The 21,700-nt window shown below is 47.9% G+C and overlaps 1 protein-coding gene across 1 annotated transcript; it reads right to left on the reverse strand.

Annotated features, from left to right (window-relative positions):
* Positions 1-3,496: 3,496 nt before the first annotated feature.
* LOC106896101 (F-box/WD repeat-containing protein 10-like) lies at positions 3,497-19,731 on the reverse strand. The gene is made up of 14 exons (XM_014955830.1): positions 19,708-19,731; positions 17,161-17,371; positions 15,875-16,084; positions 15,653-15,780; positions 14,535-14,651; positions 13,782-13,894; positions 13,376-13,579; positions 12,287-12,408; positions 11,166-11,314; positions 10,093-10,235; positions 9,214-9,369; positions 7,958-8,157; positions 6,729-6,884; positions 3,497-4,623 (listed from the first exon to the last, which is right to left on the reverse strand). The coding sequence occupies exons 2-14, from the start codon at positions 17,306-17,308 to the stop codon at positions 3,773-3,775; spliced, it is 2,697 nt and encodes an 898-aa protein (XP_014811316.1). The 5' UTR covers positions 17,309-17,371; positions 19,708-19,731; the 3' UTR covers positions 3,497-3,772.
* Positions 19,732-21,700: the final 1,969 nt, after the last annotated feature.

Genomic DNA, 21,700 nt, shown 5'->3' on the forward strand with positions numbered 1-21,700 from the left:
AGAGGCTGCCCAGGGAGGGTGTGGAGTCCCCTTCTCTGGAGATCTTCAAGCCCCACCTGGATGTTCCTGAGCGATGTGCTGTGGGCAACCCTGCTTTGGCCGGGGAGTTGGACTGGAGGATATCTAGAAGGTCCCTTCCAACTCCAAAAATTCTGTGAATATTAATAGTACTTTATACTTTATTGTTTTGTGATCAACACAGCCTTTTCACACACAGCATCTCCTCGCAGCTGTCCCCAGAGTGCTGCTGGGCCCCAGGACACGCTCCCAGCTGGGGAGCAGGTCTCTGCTGCTTTCCCTTGTCCAGGTGCTGGGTAAGGAAAAAGATCCCTTTGCCCCCCTGGGCTTTTACACCCACCACACAGGAGCCTGTTCGGGGGGGGCAGCCAAGCATCGGGCTTTTGGGTGTGATGTCCCCTAAAGGCAGCTGGGGACCCCACAGTTAGAGCTGTCTGGGAGGAAGATCAAGGTGTGGAGCTACAGGGAGAATCCCCGCACACGCCGACTGTGACCCCGGGGCCCAGACTGACCTGTGCTCTCAGGGTAAGATCCCTGCTCACTTAGAAAGAGCTCTGGCATCTGCTGGTGCCCTAAGTGACACCTTCCTCAAAACCTCTACTGCATTCAAATTAACACTTTATTTCTACAGAACACCTGAAAAACCACGGTGGAGAGGCACCACAGGAATAAGTGTATTATGTAGCAGGGTCAGAAGAGCTTCTTGTATAAAGACCTGGCTGTTTAACGATCTCTCTCATATATCTGTATTATCTTTTTTAGTTTAGAAAGGACAGATGTAGAATTACTAGAATCAACACTATCTTAAGTCTCATACACTTGATCTAATCTCATGGTGTGTGATCCAGCCACGAGCAAATAAAATGTCCTTTCACCTCAGTACTGCCTGTACACAGTTCTGTCTTCATTTCAATATATGACAACATTAAAAAGTCCATTTTTCTTGTCTAGTTAACAAGTGTATTTTCTATTCTCACTGAAGTCAGGATGCCATTTTGCAGGCAATCCAAAGCTGTTACTGGTAAACACAATACTACATAAAGGGGAGAATCCCTGCACACGCCGACTGTGACCCCAGGGCTCAGACTGACCCGTGCTCTCAGGGTAATATCCCTGCTCACTTAGAAAGAGCTCTGGCATCTGCTGGTGCCCTAAGTGACACCTTCCTCAAAACCTCTACTGCATTCAAATTAACACTTTATTTCTACAGAACACCTGAAAAACCACGGTGGAGAGGCACCACAGGAATAAGTGTATTATGTAGCAGGGTCAGAAGAGCTTCTTGTATAAAGACCTGGCTGTTTAACGATCTCTCTCATATATCTGTATTATCTTTTTTAGTTTAGAAAGGACAGATGTAGAATTACTAGAATCAACACTATCTTAAGTCTCATACACTTGATCTAATCTCATGGTGTGTGATCCAGCCACGAGCAAATAAAATGTCCTTTCACCTCAGTACTGCCTGTACACAGTTCTGTCTTCATTTCAATATATGACAACATTAAAAAGTCCATTTTTCTTGTCTAGTTAACAAGTGTATTTTCTATTCTCACTGAAGTCAGGATGCCATTTTGCAGGCAATCCAAAGCTGTTACTGGTAAACACAATACTACATAAAACCTTAATTTGCTTTTTATAACTTTGCTGTTGCCTCTTTTTAATACTCTTGTGCTCCTTTTCAGTTCACTGTGTGAAGCACTGAGGGCCATTCCTCTTCCAGTTATAACCAACAATCAGGTAAAAACATGCTTTTTGTTTGGAAATGCCCGTAGAGCCACACGGACAAAATTGCTGCGGCATTGATACAGTATCATCATCTCAGGTAATATTATTGGCACTTCATGGGTGACACAAGCACAGTGCTGACGGGATCGAGATAAAACTTATCGACATGATTTTGCCACCACTGTGCCTGGCTTTGGCTCTGCTTGTGGCGCGTCGTGTCCTGCACCCCCGGGTTGTCACCCCTGTATGCAGAAAGGTCAATTAAATTTCGATGGGAATTACAAAGATAGTAAACCCACCCTCATAGTTACCATCCTAAGTGCTGTCACCTACCGCATATGACATCTTCCCACACGTTAATTCCCTCCCGATGCTCTGATGCCCAGCTCATCCCACTTTGGATGGCAGGACTTGGTCCAGCTCTGTCTCCGTAGGTGACTTCCCACCACCTCCGCTGGCTGTAGCATCTTGCAAGTGCCCGAGCACCCACAGCTGCAGGGAGATGTGTTTTCTTGGCTCCAAACAGGAAGGCAACGCTCTAACCCTCCTCACTTCAGCATGACTAAGAAGCCATCAGCCTTTCCGTGATGTTTTTCCATCAGGCTCCCTCTATTAGATGCTTTCTTCCAGGGGATTGAGCCAAAGGGCCTGTGGCTGCAGCTGCAGTGAGTTTACGCTTCATTTCTTGTGAGAAAGTGCCATCCCGTGGCTAAGTGTGAAATCCTTGCCGCTCCCTGTCCAAAAACTAATATCAGGGAAAAAGTCTCCTCACGCAAGGGTAATCCCTGTCCCATGACACAGACCTGCTGCATCAAGGCCACTTGTCACCCTCCCTCCCTGCATGGCCTTTTGGCAGCAAATCCCAGCTCCAACACTCCAGCTCCCACATCTTCAGCAGTTTCTGGCTTCCTCATAGTTTTACACAGATACTTAGTTTTTATTACTTGCTCGTTATTAACTCTTTGGGGCAAAACTATTGTTATTTTTCACCCTTAGCAAGGTCTGGATTAATCATAGGGTTGGGAAGTTGGAGAAGACATTGAAATAAACAAACCCAAACTAATCAGGAGTTGATTATGGAGAGTAGGGATTATGGGTATGGAGAGTTTCAGATGTTCACCTCAAAACCAGAACTGCTGCTGGGAGGCCCCTTGGCGTGACCATGGGCAGAAGTGTCCTGCCTTAAGCATCTAATTCAAGGAAATAATGGAGATGTATCTGCTACACTGGCCCAGATACTCAAAGCCGGGCAACTAGACAGGCTTTTGTCTTCCCAACTCAAGGCTTTTTAGGTCCTGAGTGTTAATTTAGGCATTTTAACCACAAAAAGCAGAAATAGAAACCACTGCCCGTATTTTTTATATAATATATATTAACTTTTAAGCTGCTTTCCAAGCCTGGTGGCCCCAGCATGGCCTGGTGTTTCCCCTCACTGAACCTCAGGAGGTCTCTCAGCCCATTTCTCCCGCCTGCCCAGGTCCCTCTGGGTGGCAGCACCACCCTCTGCTGCACCAGCAGCTCCTCACACTGTGGTGTCATCTGCCAATTTACTGAGGGTGTGCCCTGCACCATCACCCACATCATTAATTAATGATTATGTTAAACAAGACCAGACTCAGTATTGACCCGTGGGCTACCCCATCAGTTACTGGCCTCCAATTAGACTCCATGAACTGATCACCACCCTCAGGCTCAGCCAGTTTTCAGTCCACATTTCACCCGCTTATAAACTCTAATCAATCCACATAAATGCCACTAAGTTTTTATTGTTATTATTCACGCACAGCTGAGCCATATGTTGGGCTTTATTAGTGTCAAGCAGTGCCATGTCTGGAGTAACAGCAGGTCTAGCGAGATAACTGCAGGAGAGGACTCACTCCATTGAGCCTTGAGAAACAGCTGAAGATACCAATAATAAATAGTTCTTAGAAAAAGGTGTAGTGGAGATGGCTTTTATAGTTAGAAGCCACGGGGACCTTGACATGGCAGAATCAACTGGACGTCAGAATTGGACTAAGGGATTACCTCAGATAAACGTGTTAGACCCCAGTTCAGGAGCCACTATTTTCCCTTTCCCAGTAAAAGAGTCTACAGGTAGACCTTTAACTTTCCTTAGCCAGGCCTTCTTGCGTGCTCTTTGCTGATCTTCCATGAGCTTTGCCTGATGTTCCTCATGCTGAGCTACAGCAGCTGCTTCAATCGCCGCCTTCTGTTTTGCTGTGAGAAGCCTGAACCCACCATCACTCCAGGAAGGGGCTGCAGCGTCAGAAAGCTTTGTTCTCCTGGAAACCTCATCATTCCTCATTTGTGCAAACCTCACATCTGTTGATTTGGTCAGGTCAGAAGAAGCTGTAAAGGGAGCGATACGTTGAACCCCATCTTCAGGGAGAGGAATGACTTTACTGTGACCACCGTGAGCTTTCTTTTCTCGTGGGGAACCACAAGTCTTGAGACGTACAACGGAAGGAGCAGGGATGGAGGAATTCACAGTGGGTCCATACAAAGAGCTTTTCAGCTTGAGCTGCAGCATTTTGGTTTCAAAGGGTGTAGAAATTTTTTTCATAGTCAGAGAGTCGCTGTGCAGTCTCACACGTTGGAGCTGGGCCATCTGATCCTTTCTGTGTTGCAGAAGGGTTTTGTGTAGCCGCACCTTTTCGGGACAGGGTTGCTGATGTTCCCCTGCTTCCCTGACTTTGGCAGTGTGCTTCTTGCTGGAGCTGATGGTGGCTGCCTTCTGCAGCGTGCGGATCACTAAGAACAACTTCTTACGGGACATGGGACAACACAGGTCTCTTCCCTTTTCATTCTGCAAAGCATCTTCTGCCCCATCAGGACGTGCATGTGAATAGAGAGGAGGGCTACGTCCAGATTTGCCACCTGTTTCCAAAAATAAAACACCACATTTGGAGTTAAGGATGACTTTTGTGACCGCAGTTGGCAGGGTAGTACCAGAGTAAGATCAGGGATGGGTGCTGGACTGACAGGCATGCGAGCAGCCCAAGTTTATCCAAGTTTACCTGCTCCAGGTGAACCTGCTTCAGCAAGGGGTTGGACTAGATCTCTGAAGGTCCCCTCCAACCCCTATGATTCTGTGATCTACAGAACAGGCAGTGGAGGAAGCTACGAGCCAACAGTGACCCTTTCAGTTTGCTTATCCTTGGCCACAACTAGTGATGCTGCCAACATCAGAGTTAACTGTCTCGGTTAACTGAGATGTGCTCCTTGCCGTAGCCTGTAGGGATCAAACTGCAGCCAGACTCTGTAACACACGCTGTATTTTTGTGTGGATGGCTTGGCACCCACCTTGATTGAAACCATGGTTCCTACAAGGAATAAGGTTCATAGAATCATGAACCGGGGTGGAAGGGACAATAAAGATCATTCAGTCCCACCCCCTGCCCTGGGCAGGGTCACCTCCCACCACAACATGTTGCACCAAGCCCCCTCCAACCTGGCCTTGAACCCCTCCAGGGATGGGGCAGCCACAGCTTCTCTGGGCAACCTGGGCCAGGCTCTCACCACCCTCACAGCAAAGAATTTCTTCCTAATATCTAACCTAAATCTCCCCTCTTTCAGTTTAAACCTCTCCCCCCTCATCCTATGGCTCCCCTCCCTGATCAAGAGTCCCTCTCCATCTCTCCTGGAGCCCCTCTAGTTACTGGAAAGCTCCTGCAACATCTCCTGGGAGCCTTCTCTTCTCCAGGCTGAACCCCCCCAACTCTCTCGGCCTGTCCTCACAGCAGAGGGGCTCTAGCTTTCAGAGTATCTCCATGGCCTCCTCTGGACCTGCTCCAACAGGTCCAATAGGTTCATGTCCTTCCATGTTCCCCACCTCGCACTTCCCTTTGTGTCCTACAGCGTTGGGAAAAGGCTTCAAGACAAGTCAGTTCTGGGTAGCAACCTTTGAAGAGGCCAACCCCTGAAAACCAGACGGAACGGTTACTTCTCAGAGCCGCGTTTGAACTGGAAATCACAAGACATGCCCCACAGGCTGGCTTTGCTGCCTCCAGGGATGCAGGGGTTACGACAGACACATGGAGATGGATTGTGTGATTACGCCCTGGGCTGAGGACTGGCTGGGGGTGATGACAGTCTGTGTAAGACGCTCAGCCCCGTGACCTTGCCAAAGCGATTCATTTGTCACTTGGCTTTGCGGTGTCACGCTGTTCGCGTATCATTGCTTTGCAATATAATTCTGTTTTTCCAGATTGGTTAACTGAGACTTCTGCCCTCTGGAATTGTATGTCAGAGAATGTGTAGTGACAGTGCACAAAGGGAGAACACGGCAAAACAAACTAATGGAAATTGTTGCTTGTTCCTCATTCACAGAATTCAGAACTCTTTAATCTGCACGTACATATGGCCCTGCACCTTAGTCACAAACACCAGGAGTCTGGGGTTCAATTGGTACAGCTTTTCTGAAGTAAGATTTTAAGGCATGTCTCAACCTTTAAGATCTCAAAAGGATATAAAACCTGAGAAAAATTAACCTGAGAGAAATGCCATGTGGCCATAGACCATGTCTGTGACCTCGGTACTATCTCATTTTCAAGTTTCAGGTTGCCACATCATTGCTGGCTAAGATGATTTACATATGATTTATTTTTTTTTTTTAACAATTTTTCTGAGTTACTGCTGTTGATTAAATACCAAGTAAATTACTTGAGTAAATTTTGCACAAAATTCTCCTACATCTGTTACAGAAATAAAAAAAAATAGAATAAGGATACAGTTAAAAAAAACCCCAAACCTAGATACAGGAGAACTAGGCTTTATAGTGAGAGCTGATCACTTCTGTTTATTTGACAGATTTAAGGAGCTTCTGTAGCCATCACAGGCTCTGCAAGTGATTTTTTTTAACCACTGCAAACCTTTCATCCAGCAAAGACCTGTCTTTTAGAGTTCCTCACTTTTCCTTTAATCCGTTCACTTATTTTAGGTGCACTTGTTTGGCGAGTTACCATCCTACCAAGTATCCTTACCTGTGCCTGCTGGGATTCTTGCAGATGATGCTCTCTCTGGCTTTCCTGAGGCAGAGGTGCGGGGCTCTGGGGTGCCAGGGGTGAAAAGCTTTTTCTGCTGCTCTGCCTGGAGACTAAAAGTCTTTTCAACGGTGAGAAAATGCTGCTGGGGAGCTACTGGTTCCCTCAGTTCATAGCAGAGAGCTGGAAAACAGGAGGAAAAGTCATTTCTAAACTTCACTGGTGTTAAACTTTTTTTTTTTTTAATTAAATAAGATCTTCATTTCATTTGAAATGGGATTTCAAATCCTTGGTTACTGTTTTGCTTCTTATCACAGCTTGTAAAGGTCTAGGTATTGGAAATATCAGATATCCAAAGATATCTGATGAGCAGAAAACCCCATGGAATTCAAAGGTGACAGCAAATGTTGATTTCTTAAAAAATATTAAGTATGTATACACGACCCATACTTTTTTTACCACTAAAAGTTAAATATAGTGCAATCCCTATTTGTTTCCTATTTCTATAAACTGTTACCAAGTAGAGCTGCACCAAGGAGGTTAGCACCTGGTGGCCTTAAAAGCATGAAAACTTTCTCAGTCCGTGAGTTTATCTGCAATAGACAGTTTGATTGCAGAGCTGGAAAACTTTTGATACACAATGTATCAAATAACTGCTGATTTAAAGAAAAAAAAATCCCGTTACAATATCACAATTTACAAGGTGCCTGCTGATGTGCAGTTGCATTTCCCTTGATGGCAGATCCTGCACGCAGGTGTCCTGTGACTTTCTAGAGTATTTCCTAATAAATAATTCAAGCAGTGAATCAGCAGCGTGTTCCCGCGCACGCCAGCTGGAAAGATGTGAATAATACTCCTGATTCCTTTATTACTCCCTTCCAAAGTGACGGCGCCTGCCTTGACAAACGCGTTGAATTTATACCAAACCTTTCTAAAAAGGTACAAAGGTTTTACAAAAGCCTGGAAATGACGGAGCTATTGAAACGCAACAGCACATCTACCAGCCCACACTTCAAATCAAAAAAAAAAAAAAAAAGGCAGAGAGTCTGTATATTGATAGGGAAGAAGGCAGAGGGTACGTGAGACTCTAACTCCTTTCAGAAAGTGATGCTGGAGCATGGTGGAGGCTGTATGTGATGATACTTGGAGATGCTCCACTTGGGGATACTTGGAGATGCTCCACAGCCTGTCAGTGACCAGCAGCAGATCCAGCATGAACTGGTCCGTACCTGGTGTCTCAAGAGCGAGCCGCTGGATCTGGCTGGGGCTGGGCCCTGTGGGTGGCTGGAGGAAGAGGGGTGCTCTGCCTGAAGTCCTGTTACGCTGTTTGTTCTTCCCCACCATCTCCTGGGCAGTGTTTAAGGTGTAGTCCCACTTGACGTCCTCAAACTGGTACAGCAGCAGGCTGGTTGGTGAATTGATCACTAGCCTGGAGAAGGGAAGGAAGAGCTGTTAAAACGCACAGATATTGTTTACATGGCAGTTACTACCCAACAGGGCCATTCTGTGCAATACAAAACCCAAGGGCACTTAAACAGCTCTGAGATAACCATCACCTGTTTAAGGAAGCAGTAGCAATTTGTCCCATCAATCAGACACCCTGCATTTCGACTCAACGCTCCGTAGGAGCTCTCGGGGGCTCTTTCCATTCCCCTCTACAGCAAAATCAGTTTTACAATAATTAGGATGAAAACTGTCAACGGTGGACTGAGCTAGATCAGTGCGATGGCAAAAGAAACTGGAGAGACCATATAATTAGGGACATTTAAACCTGAAGTGGAAGGTTGTAATGGGTCTGTGTGGGATGGAGTTTTCTTTGTGGCAGCCCATATATTGCTGTGTTTTAGACTTGTGACCAAAACAGCATTAAAAATGTACCAGTGTTTTAGCTATTGCTTACACAGAAGCTGGGAACTACCTTCAGTTTAGAGGTGCAGATGTGAAGGAACTTGAAAGAATTTCTGATTATGGGCTTTAATAAGAGACAGTAGGTCAGGGAACAGGTAAAGGCTTTGTCAGGCCTCGGCTTGATTCCCCAACCTCTTAAAAGATTTGGGTTCTTATTTCAGCTTTATAGTTAGCCCATAGAATCATTTAGGCTGGAAGAGACCTTTGAGATCATCAAGTCCAACCGTAAACCTAACACTGCTGAGTCCATGGCGAAACCATGTCCCTAAGTGCTACATCTACACATCTTTAAATACCTCCAGGGATGGTGACTCCAGCACTTCCCTGGCAGCCTCTTCCAATGCTATATTTTAAGTTGTATGAAACCAGGCTATTGTAGATTGCAGAATGGACTAAGCCAATCTATTTTCACTCACTGCTAACAAAAAATCGCATTATTGAAGCGGTGAATAAGCAGTAGAGCCCTTCACAGCTTATCTGTGAGAAGGACAGTAAAAGAAAAAAATACCTAATTCCTAAAATGACAATGTTATCTATGCAGTTTGGTTCAGAGACCGATTGCACTGCCGTCACCAACCTGTTTTCTGCAGCACAGAAAGATACGGGGTCCCCTCTGCAGTTGGCCATCAGCACTTTCAGGCAGTCTCCAGTCAGGAAGTTAAAGACACGGATCTTGCCATCGGCACAGCTGCTGATGACTCGGAGATAGAGGAACTCCAGAGACAGAACTTCCCTGAAAACACAACGTGTCTGCGCTGGTACGTTCATCACACTTTCCCGAGGAGACACGATCAACTACCTCTTGTGTCTTGGAGGAGAGGCAAAGGTTCACCTCCATCAACAGGCTAAACAAAGCTCATTGAGATATTTAAAAGGCTGAGTAGTGAAGTCCTTCATAATCACTCCGTGTCCAAAACAACCAACTCAGCACACCCTCAAAGCACCCAGTGTGGTTATGGCCATCTGCTGCGTTTTAAATTCCATTTTTCCATCTAGGAAAGTAAATGAAAACAATGCGCTACATTTTTTTACAGATCTAATAAGCAATTAAAATATTTGAAAATGACATAACAGAGTTGGTAGGGTTCAGCATGTAACTCAGCCACCTCTGACACAGTATCTTCTCTTGGCCAGGCAGGGCAATAACCTTTTCCGTATGGGTTGGGATCCTTGAGAGACTGGACTATGCACTGTCAGCCTGAAGTCAGCCCTGTTTGCGAACAAGTGGTCGAGTATTTGCATTTTAGGCTGTTACAGGTCTTAACTGACCTGTTGCAACACTGGTTGTGACCACGTAGCACCTGACACTGTTTTAAAGAGAAAGATCGTTGAAAGTGAGGGTATTTCAAATCTTGATAGTGGTAGTTAAAGCATTTTGTGTTCCTATAAAGGGGGCCATTTTCTGTACAGATTTAGCAGACCGTTGAACACAACTTGAAACACATCTGCCTCCTACTTTGGGTGGCGGAAAGCTATCAGGCATCTCTTCAGGTTTCCCAACATGCTCCATCCCAGGGCGTATCCATCGCTGCTTCCCGTGACAAGGTGCCACTGGTCAAAGGCCAAGCACTTCACGGGGCCTTGGTGCCCCTTTAAGGTCTGCGAAGGCAAAGAAATTGGTGCAATACTGCCAGCAACCTGGATGGAAATACAGCGAGGTATCTTATGGCATTCACCATGCCAGCCTCGTGGGCTGCACTGTAGTTTTATTGGGTGTTATTATAATATACCAATACACCCTGTATGGTGCGTGTGCCATATAATATACCTATATGGATAATTGTGTTCATTTTATAGTCACTTATAAAACATATTCTGGCTTTGTTGCTGCTGCTAAGCTACTAGCATGGAATTTCTGGCTTTGTTGTTGCTGCTGCTAAGCTACTAGCATGGAATTAACATCCGTTTTCCACCTTTATTACACATTAAATAGATGTGACTGCACCAAGACCTTTGTGATCTACTGAACACTCACCCAGGAGAGAAGAGAAGGAACTGCCCTGCCTATACGGGAACGCTCCTCTCAGAGATGTGGACTAACACTAAATCTGGACACCTACTAAGGTAATTAGCAAACTCTGGCCTCAAGCTTAACATCACAGAGCAGCTCTCCAACTGCTCCAGCTTTGCTCTCAGGTTCTGAGAGCAAGTTTCATATTTTTGGGGCGAATCCACAACACCTTTGACCCTGAGAGCTGTTGGTCAAGCCCTCTTGGCCTCCTCCCAGGTTCTGAATATTTCTACATGGGAAAGATTAATGTATCTACAGAGAACAGGTAATGATGGGGGTTAAATCAAACACCAGGGGAAAACTGACAGTTGTTTGCAAACGAGTTTTTCTATACTATTTGCTTGCCAATAATTCTAGATTCATTTATCAGTTTAAACAGCTTTTGGCTTTGCTTTTTGGCTTTTTTTTTTTTATATAAAGTCTTTGGCATAATCAAAAAAAGCTCTAAAACAAGCACAGGAGGTTGGTGGGTTTTTTGACAGTTTAGAACAAAGTTATCCACTTAAGAAGACACTCACCTTGATCAGAGAGCCAGTGTCAGCACACCAGACCTTCACCAGCCTGCACTCGCTCCCGCTGACGACACGGCTCCCGTCCATTTTAACCACACAGACAGCACTTCTGTGCTTCAGGGTCTTGAGGCATTTCCCACTCTGAAGGCTCCACACTGTCAGGGGCAGAGGGGAGAAATATTAAAGGTTTATGCCCCCATGACAATTTTTTTCTGATTTAGTTAAAAGATGCTATTGGAATTGATGATCAGAGGACTGGAGCCCCTCTGCTGGGAGGACAGGCTGAGAGAGTTGGGGGGGTTCAGCCTGGAGAAGAGAAGGCTCCAGGGAGACCTTGGAGCCCCTTCCAGACCCTCAAGGGGCTCCAGGAGAGATGGAGAGGGACTCTGGATCAGGGAGGGGAGCCATAGGATGAGGGGGGATGGTTTTAAACTGAAAGAGGGGAGATTGAGATGAGATCTGGGGAGGAAGTTCTTTGCTGTGAGGGTGGTGAGAGCCTGGCCCAGGTTGCCCAGAGAAGCTGTGGCTGCCCCATCCCTGGAGGGGTTCAAGGCCAGGTTGGAGGGGGCTTGGAGCAACCTGGTCTGGTGGGAGGTGTCCCTGCCCAGGGCAGGGGGTGGCACTGGATGGGCTTTATTGTTCCTTCCAACCCAAACCATTCCATGATTCTATCAATTACAGTTGCACCTTGTACGTGCAGATCTGAGTGGAGCCAGGTGTTGGCTTAGAGAAAAACTTCCCCATGCAATTATGAAGTATGAAGTCCAGAAAGCATCACATCCCTTTCATCCTTTTCTATAAACTAACAACAAGGAAATCTGGCAAAACTGAAAGCCAATACTACTCTCCCGAGAGCTGGTCTAGCCCTATAGCCACAAAGCCATTAAAGTTGATTAAAAGCAGAAATAATGAGAATGTATTTAACGACACAGAGTCCTTGTGTGTGCATGCATTAGCTTAAGCTCTCCTGGAAGCAAAAATATGAGGCAGTAGAATTCACCCTCCAATTTTTAGACTTATTTTCACACTCACACACTGCACGTGTCACACATCACAACTCCCAAGAGGCTGCCCATTGCTCACTGCTCTTTGCCTTTGGCTGGGAAGCTGCCAGTCTGGGCTCTCACCTTTTACCATCCCGTCCCTTCCTCCCGACACAAACTGCTCCTCGTGTAAGTCCAAGCAGGTGATTGTCCCACAGTGCCCATTAAAGATTTTCATACAAACACCACTGTGTATATTCCAGCATCTACAGAGGGACGACCAAAAAGGGAATACAGTGATTAACCTAATTGATAGCTTATCTTATTTATTATTTCCTGCTTAACAGGCCCAGCGTTTCTCCCAGACACACTAGGTTAAAATCAGGAGTTATTCCACTGAGGTGTCAGAGGATTCAGTCCTCAAGCCAGGCTTAGTATTAAATTTTTACCAATATACTTTGTTTTTCTGCCTGCAAACTGCCTGGAAAGGTGTGGCTAGACCACACAGATTTCACCTTTGGCACAGTTACCTTCAATTAACCTTAAAACACAGAGTTTTAGAGATAAAGCTGTTTCATTACTGGCCGGTGCCAAGAGGATTTCTGTTGACTTTATCTCAAGAACTCAAGCCTGTGCTTAAACAAACAGCCCTTTTTGCAGCGGGAAGAGCAGGGAGGACGGAGCCCGAGTTGGTTAAATGCTGCCTTGGATGAAGTTGTGCAATTGCCCTCCCAGACACCCTGCTGTTTGGCTTTTCACCCTTCATCGTGGTACTTTTGAGATTTAGTGATAAATAAGGTGCAGTGGTTGATCATCTCCACCCACCCCTTGTTTCAGGGAGCAGAACCGGGGAAGGAGCAGCCCTACAGCTGTACCTGGGTATTGAACCTGCTTAAAGTCCCACAGACAAACCCATCCTCCCCAAACCCACTGCTTGGCAAAGGCCAGAATCTCACTGGAAGTGCCTGTGGGAAACACACCTGATGTTTAAAGATGCTTTAGGAAAACCTAAGGGCACCACTTATCTTCCCATTTTATCAGTCAGTCCTGGGTGAAGCTGGGAAACAGAAGCCCTCTGTGTGAGAGGGGGATGCATTTCCTTATCTACTCTCCTTTAATGACAATGACAGGAAGGAGGATTCCTAAAGGTTGGGGTGGAAGGATTAAAATTTCATTTTTTCCCCAATTTGCCAAGGGGCTAGTATCCCAGAGCACAGTCCCTGTGTTGCTCACCTGATGCTGAGATCAAAGCTTGCACTGAGAACAAACCCTTTCTTCTCATGGAGGAAGAGCGCTTTGATGCTCCCAGCGTGGCCAGAAAGAAGAGGAGGCACTTCCTTCATTCCTGACATATCAAGAAACCTCACTTTTCGGTCTGCAGAGCCAATGGCTACCAAGTTTCCACCATTGTAATGGATTATTCTGCTTCGGTCTGGTCTAGGTAAGAGACAGAGAGATGAGCTTTAGCCAGCTAACAACTCTGATATCTCTATAAATAATTGGGTTTTACACTAAGGATTTCTTAACACTGATGCTGAGGGAGCCTTCTCCAGCCATACATTCCCACTGGAGGATTGCAAGGAACGGGGGAGGTTTTCAGAAGCCACTGTTTGGCCCTACAGCCAGGGAATCTACTCACTGGTCTGTGAGGATACGAGTATTGTAGGAGCCACAAAAGACATTTCTCTCTTCCAGCTGAATCGTGTCAGTTTGCAGATCACGATAGGCTGCCTGCAGATTGGCCTCCTCCTTCTGATGGAAGAAATAGGGAAATATAAGTCTGGGAGGGAGGAACGCAGCATTATTCCTTAGTATTAAATGTATCTGCTCGGTCCCCACGTCCCCACTGCAGTGATGAGACCAACAGAGACAGAAAGTGCTGGTGAGGAACACCCAGAGCACAGGAACAAGGGTTGTTCCCAGGCCTCATTCCATGGCAAAAATGGAAGACCTGACACCTGCAGCCTTTATCCTTTGGGAAAAAGGCTGTGTCCTCATGATGCTGCCCAGCACCTCACGGCTGTTGATGCAGCTGGGATCCTAGAGGTATTTAAAAGCCGGGCAGGCGTGGTGCTGAGGGACATGGGTTAGTGGTGGTTTTGTCAGTGTTGGGTTGATGGTTAGACTTGATCTTGCAAGGTCCCTTCCAACCCAGACAATTCTATGATTTTATGACCAAGGCAGGACTTCAGGGCTGCAGGCTCCCTCCCATGCATGGTGCTGAGCAAGCCTTGGTCCTTATGAATTGCTCATGACAGTGCAAGCCAGAAGCTGGAGTGGAAGAAGAGCATAGCAAGCCCCAACTCAGTCCTGTCTGCCAAGACCACCATGGCCTCCTTCCTCCCCAGATACCAAATGCAGGATTCACAGAAAGAAACAACTTCCAACATACCTTCTTTATACTTTTCCAATCTTTCACTTCGATGACATCACCCTCTTCATTTAACTGTGGAATTCCCACATGGACCACTTTAGCATAGTTTGGAAATGGTCCTCTTGGGGACAGCCCCTGGGAATAAACCAGTAGAGGCACCACAGTCACAGCGGATCCCACACACACAGAGGATGCTGCTGCTCACGTGCTGATGCTTCAGCATCTCCAGGGGATGAAGTTACTTGCAAAGCTGAGCTGCACAGAGTGGCTTGCTCTTGTTCTTTAACAGACGTGGATTATATTTACCCCTTTGCTGGTGTAAGATTTAAGTTATTGTGAAAATTAATCACCTCTTTTTTTTTTTCCCTCCAAACTCCAGTCTTAAGCTTTTAATAAGCTGCAAAACTTTCCCATTTCATCAGAAAAAATAAATAAATTCAAAGTGCATCTCATCTTTGGTGAGCACTCGGTTCAGACTCCAAACCCACTGAGATGAGAGGCTCTCAAAACAGCTTTGTCATTATTAAAGATATATTTTCAATATGTGAAACCTTCCATTAAGCCTCCTCTGAATGCTAGCACAGAGCTGAGGTTTCCACGCTCTCTTTGCAAATCAAAGCACAAAAAGACTTTATCTCTTGGGGGATTCACCTTTACACTTTGCCCGGTCTATGGCAGGTCTGTACTAACCAGGATCCCTAGAAGTTCTGCTTTACTGTGCCCCAACCTCTGACTTCTCACAAGGAAACCCAGCACTCCCATCTTCCCATGTGGAGCAAATAAAGCCCATTTTTGAGCTGCCTCAGGGACCTGTTGTAGCTCTGCCCCATTTCCACTAGCTCCTGGGAGTCCGGTGTTTACATTTGTGACCAAACTCTGATTTATTGATTACAAGAATGTTTTGATCCATTTTTAGAGTGACAGGCTCTCTGAAGGTCAGTAAAGACTACTCTGTTGTGCCTGCCTGTGGCAGTGTGAACATCTAACCTGGCTTAGCTCTGCAGATGAAAGGAGGAACAGAGTAAAGTTGGGAGGTGGCCTCTAGTAAAAGCATCTCCACCTCGTGGCTTGGGCAGCAGCAGAAAAACACCTTCTTTTTGAACGGCATAATAATTGCAGAAGCCCAGACATCATACCTGCAAATACTGGATCTTCTCCTGTCTTATCCTTTGACACACACGTTCCCTCTTGACTTCTTCGGCCCTAAAAGCCCAGCATCTACCCACGGCAGCACATGCATTGAGGGATTTTTCATCCAAAAACCCTGAGGAATTAAAAGGACAGAGTGACCAACCTCTATCCACACCATCCATGACCCTTAGCGGGAAACTACCCTTGGAGAATGAGAGCAGCTTTACCCAGGATGTACATGGACAGTTGAAGTGGGAGGCAGCGAATGAAGTCCCTGAATGGGCTGACATTGGAGGATGACTGAGGAGATGCAGGAACCACAGTGTCATTTTCATCAGCTGAAGACACAACGAGTGAGCTGTCCTCTGCATTAGGACCCTCCTGGATGAGGCACTCGGTGTTTCGGGGCCAGAAGCATGTTGCTGGTGGTTGACCATCTAGAAGACAGAGGAACTGACAGTCCTGCCAGTGCCTGAGCTTTGGTGGCTATTAACAGAATTAATGGTTAGTAATGGCCCTGCAAGAGTTGGTTGATTTTAATCTGACTCTTCTGCTAATCCCTTTGGTGTTGAACCATTTAAAGGAAACTGCTGAAAATACTTCGTGCTTGCAGGACAGGTCACACCAGTGGGGTTTGAGGGCAGGGAACAACAACTCTTCCCATGCACCGTGGCCCTGAAGGGTAGTGAGGACTCTTCACAGCTGGAAAAATTAGGGGCCCACAGAAGACCCTGGGTGAGCTTGGCACGGATGTGGTGTGACAGTTTTCCCTTTACAAACAGAAGATACTTTACCTCTTCTACCTCTTTCTACAGCCATCACCATCAGGGGAAGATGCCTGTCCTGGGCTCCAAGGGGGAATCCCAAAACAGCCTCATGCCAAGGACACAGCCCCTCCTTCCTGAGGAGAGTGGAAAACTCTTCCTTTAGCCATTAGTTTTTCCTCAGTAAAAATACGACTTGGGTTATGGCATTGCAAAAGGAAAGAAAGAGGGACATATTTCTCTGTTGTCCCCAAGATAAGGGATGGGTAGACACAGCTAATGCCCTTCTCCCACCAGCAGATTTTGCAGATAAAGATGTCTGGGCATCTTTGCCAAAGTGCAACTTCCCCCACAGTGTAAGGCCTCCTTCCTTTCAGGTGCAGCACCAGCCACGGTGCTACGCTCTGAAATTCAAGTTGTGCTGGTGGAAGCCCTTAAACCTGGCAGAACATCTCAATCCACACCATGAGCAAGGAGGGAGAGGCTGTCCTTCATCTCTTCACTCCGAGTGTAGGGTCAGCACCTCGGCAAACTTGGGAAGCGACTCAGAGCAAAGACAAGCATCTGTTGAATGGCATCACCTCCTCTTGCTTGCCACTTCCCAGCTAATTATTGCCATGGGTTTTTTTCCCCCTCAAAGTGACCCAGAACAGAATTGTTTCCAGGCAGTGCCCGTTGTTAATGCTCTGGTGGGAAACACCATGGATTTTTCCCAGTATGAAACCCTCAGGCAGTGGTGCCCATCTTACCAAACTGGTCGGTTCTCGCAGATGAGGATTTACTTTCCAGGGCTGTGGAAGTGCTGGCAGACCGTACTGGAAAGGGGATACGGGCACTGGGCTGGGGGCAGCTCTCTTCCTTGAAGCTGCCTTGGGATTCAGCAGATGATCCGTCCATTATCTTCCTCTGGAAGAATTCAGCAAAGAGGCAAACTTTACAATCACCGCAGGCTTCTTAAATCTGAAATGGGGGATTGCAGAAATTAGAATAGTATATTAAGTACCTAACTAGTAAGTTGTACTGCATTACTTATTCTATCCATTCTCGCTATGCAGAATTAGACCCTTTACTGCTCCTTTTCCATACAGTTTTCATTACTGAAAACATTCAATTCACAACCCGAGATGCATTACCTAGAAGCATTCAAGAGGAAGTTTTTTTCATTCCGCTGTCATCAAAAATACTTCATTGTAGGCTATTTTCATCCCCCATTTAATGATGCCCTCATTTGCAGGGTTACTGCACACACAGCTGAGGCAGAGCCAGCCCTGGGAGGCTGATGCTGGGCCAGGACAAAGCTCCCAGGTCTGGGTCCCATCTGGCCCCGTCTCCTGCTGCCAGGAGCTCCCCATTCCCTCCACGACCTGTGCTCACCCCCGGCTTTGCCCACTCATTTCCTGCAGCTGAAGGGATGAGAGACCTAAACAATACCAGATTTGCAGTATTAACCAGAAGCTTAATGGGACAAGGTGAATCAAGCTGCAATTAATAGTTAGGTTGCTTGGGCTGCTGCTCTCAGCACTTACCCCTTGCACTGCCCGCTCAGAGAGCTCTCCCACATGCGATGGAAGAGCTGCTGGAGAGGGGAGCAGCCAGAGCAGCAGCACTGGGAGGTGCCAAGCTGCTGCAGATGCAGAAGGGAACCCAGCTGGTTCAGCTGGGGGATGTCACCTCCAACTTAGCACCTCTCCCAGATTCAGTTGGAAAGGAGTTAATTTTCTATCTAGTGATTGCTGTCAAAGGAGTGCGAATAATACCTGTTGTTCTTAGTTACTGCTAAGTGATATTTACACTATTCAGGGACTTTTTTCAGCTTCCCAGAGAAAAAGGCCACTGAAATATTCCGTACCATGGACATCATGCTCAGTGTATAAACCGGGAGTGACCAGGAATCCGCAATCACTGCTCTGGACAGTGGGTCTGAACCCAGTGGGTCCAGTTACTGCTCTCACTGGGTGGTGAGTGTGATGTGTCATTATTATTGTTATTTTTTCCTTTGCTGTTGTTGTTGCTATTAAACTGTCTTTGTCTTAACTCATGAGGTTTTTTTCCCCACACACACACTTTCTGAGGGGAAAAAATGGGGGTGAGCAAGCAGCTGGGTGGTTCTAGTCGTCGACTGGGGTTAAACCACAACATCCAGCATCACCCCTGGACCACGGTGCTTGTCCCCAAGGGATGCAGAGCCTGGGCACCTCCTCCCAGAGCACACCCTGAGAAAGCTCAGAGACAGACCTTCACCTCTGGGACAAACAGCTATGGGTGACTGCAGGACTGTGTTCCCCAGGGGACATGAGATATGGTCACAAACAGCTGATAATCCCAGTCCTACCACTCTGCAAACAGCAGCTCGTTCCCCAGACGAGGAGGAGCACTGCTGTGGGCTGTCTGCTGTTTGTCTCCACCAAAATGGGGCTCAGGAGTTGCTGATCATGCAGGGAAGGGTCTGCTGAAAGCCACCCAAACTGTGTGATATCATCACAGAATGGTTTGGGTTGGAAGGGACCTTAAAGCCCATCCAGTCCCACCCCCTGCCCTGGGCAGGGACACCTCCCACCACACCAGGTTGCTCCAAGCCCCCTCCAACCTGCCCTTGAACCCCTCCAGGGATGGGGCAGCCACAGCTTCTCTGGGCAACCTGGGCCAGGCTCTCACCACCCTCAGAGTGAAAAAATTCTTCCTAGAATGTAGTCTAAAATCACCCCTTTTCAGGGGGGAAAGCCTGAACCCCCCCAACTCTCTCAGCCCCCCCCTCCCAGCAGAGGGGCTCCAGCCCTCCCAGCATCTCCATGGCCTCCTCTGACCCTGCTCCAACAGCTCCATGTCCTTCCTGTGCTGAGGACTCCAGAGCTGGATGCAGAGCTCAGGTGCTGCATCCTCCCGACCAGCACGGGCAGTTGCTTTCAGCTGGTGTTAAATTCAGCCTCTTTGCAAGTCTCAGCTGGGAGAAATCAGAGGATTTTCCCAGCTGGGGGGAACCGGCACCAGCCCCAGCAGAGCATCATCTGCCTTTGCTGCACCGAGAGCTCCAACAGGGCACTAAAGGCAAAAACCCCCACGACATCAGCACCCCTAAACTTCAGACTCCGCGGGCCTGACTGCCCTCGGGGCCAGTTGTTTGTTTTTTTTTTTTTTTGCTTTTTTTAAAATTTTTTTTTAAGTTCACCGTTTTCTGCCCCCTACGCAGTAAACGAAGCATCACCCGAAGCTCCACGCCCAGTCCCGGTGTCCCCACACCCGGCCGCAGCCGGGACCGCTCCTCCCCGGGTCCCCCCGACGGGTCGGTGCCCCCTTACCTGCCCCCGGAAGGGCGGCAGGCCTCGTCCGTTTGTGCCCCCCCCCAACCGCCCATCGCCCACGCGTCGCGGCTGCTAGGACACCCGCTACCGTAAACCCCCGAGCGCCCGGCCGTAGTGCTGCTAAGAGCCGCCCCCTCAAACCCGGAGCCACTCAACAGCGCCCAGTTTTGGGGTACCCGGGCGGGAACCCGCAGGCAGGGAGGGGGGACGGGCACTGCAGAGCCCCCGGGGCACAAATGAGCTGGAAAAATAAAGCAAACAGGCTTAAAAATCCCCAGGGGAGGAGGAGAAACTTTGGACACCACAGCGTGGCAACACCCACCATCGAGGAACTACGGTCCCAGGGTGAGAGAAGCCCCCAACACCTACCTCCAGGAGGGCGCAGGCACCTCTCCGTGCTTGCAGGGAGATGCGAGCACCCCAGCAAGGCAACACCCACCAAAACCAGCCTGGAGACCCCCACAAGACCCCAACTGCCCTCCAGTCCCAGCCTTCATAGGGACACCCAGCCCCACTGCGACAAACCTAACCCCCCGGCCAGGGAGGACAGGAGGGCTGGAGCACATCCCACACTGCCAGCTCCTCTCTGATAAGCCCCAGAGTGACTTTACAGCTGCACAGGAGCACACAGAGTGGAGCTGGCACCTGAGGGGATTTGCTGGAGGTAAATAGTGACACGAGGGACCTCAGAGCAGCACAGCCCCACAGCTGAGATAGCAAGCTGAATACTTTTTCTAGTCTCTCCTACTCCCTCCCAGAGCTCTCCTGAGCACACCCCAACCAACCAACCAACGCTGTGCTGCAGCTCAGCCCTTTTATTAGAAACCTGTGCTCCTTCTCCAGCTGAAATCACTTTGCTGCTGGTGGAGCTCAGGTGGCTCTGTCCATCCTGGGTGCCCTCTCCACAGCCAGGGGGATCAGCGATAAATTCCCGAGATGTGTAAGATTCAATTGCAGATTAAAGCCGCAGAGGCAAATCAGCTCAAACAAACCGAGTGTTTTCCTGGCTCCATCTCTCCAGGGACACCTAAAAACCTGGGAAAGGTGAAGGCACCCTGGGAGCAGACACAGAGCTGGAATCTTATATCTGGGAGGTTTGCACTGGGAAGAACTGGATACTGGTTTTCTAAGGCCTGAGGACACATTCAGCTGCCCACTGGTGGAAGGAGGAGCCCAGGCAGGGCTGGGTGCGTCAGGGTTATTTTTCCCTTGTGTGAGTATTTAAAGAAAATAGCCTTTTTTTAAAGTCCCAGTGTGTTGGAATAAAGGCTGGAGCGTGCCTGGGGGCTGGCAAGTAGATCCCTCTTCGTGCAGGGGTGGTTCAAGCAGCAGGAACACAGAAGGCATATTATAGAGTCATAGAATCATGTGAGGTTGGAAGGGACCTCTGGAAATCACCAAGTCCAACCCTCCCACCAAAGTGGGTCCACCCAGAGCAGGTTGCACAGAAATGTGTCCAGGTGGGTTTTGAATGTCTCCAGAGAAGGAGACTCCACCCCCTCTCTGGGCAGCCTCTTCCAGGGCTCCACCACTCTCACAGTAAAGAAGTTCCTCCTCGTGTTTAGGTGGAACTTCTTATACTCAATTTGGTGCCCGTTTCCTCTTGTCCTGTCACTGGGCACCACTGAGAAAAGACCAGCCCCATCCTCCTGACTCCCTCCCTTTAAGTATTTATAAGCATATTGAGCACCCTGAGAACGATGCGGTGACTTTGATGGCAAAATGTGCCTGGCTCTGCTGTCCTCCAGCACATTGCCCCCGCCCAGCATTTTTTAATGCTCTGATGGCCCAAAGGCTGCTCGTAAGGGTTTCAGAGTGAGTGTGATCTGTGGTGTCACACACCCTGTGTGATGCACAGAGAGAGGCGACCAAGCAGGGAGGCAGAAGTATTAGGCGCTTGTCACCTTGGTTGTCCTGGATGGCTCCCACACCACCGTGGAGGGCAGGGAACCTGGACCATCACTGCCCTCACGTCAAAAGGCACCACGAG

This window comes from Calidris pugnax, unplaced genomic scaffold (assembly GCF_001431845.1).
Source record: "Calidris pugnax isolate Ruff unplaced genomic scaffold, ASM143184v1 scaffold286, whole genome shotgun sequence".
NCBI lineage: Eukaryota > Metazoa > Chordata > Aves > Charadriiformes > Scolopacidae > Calidris > Calidris pugnax.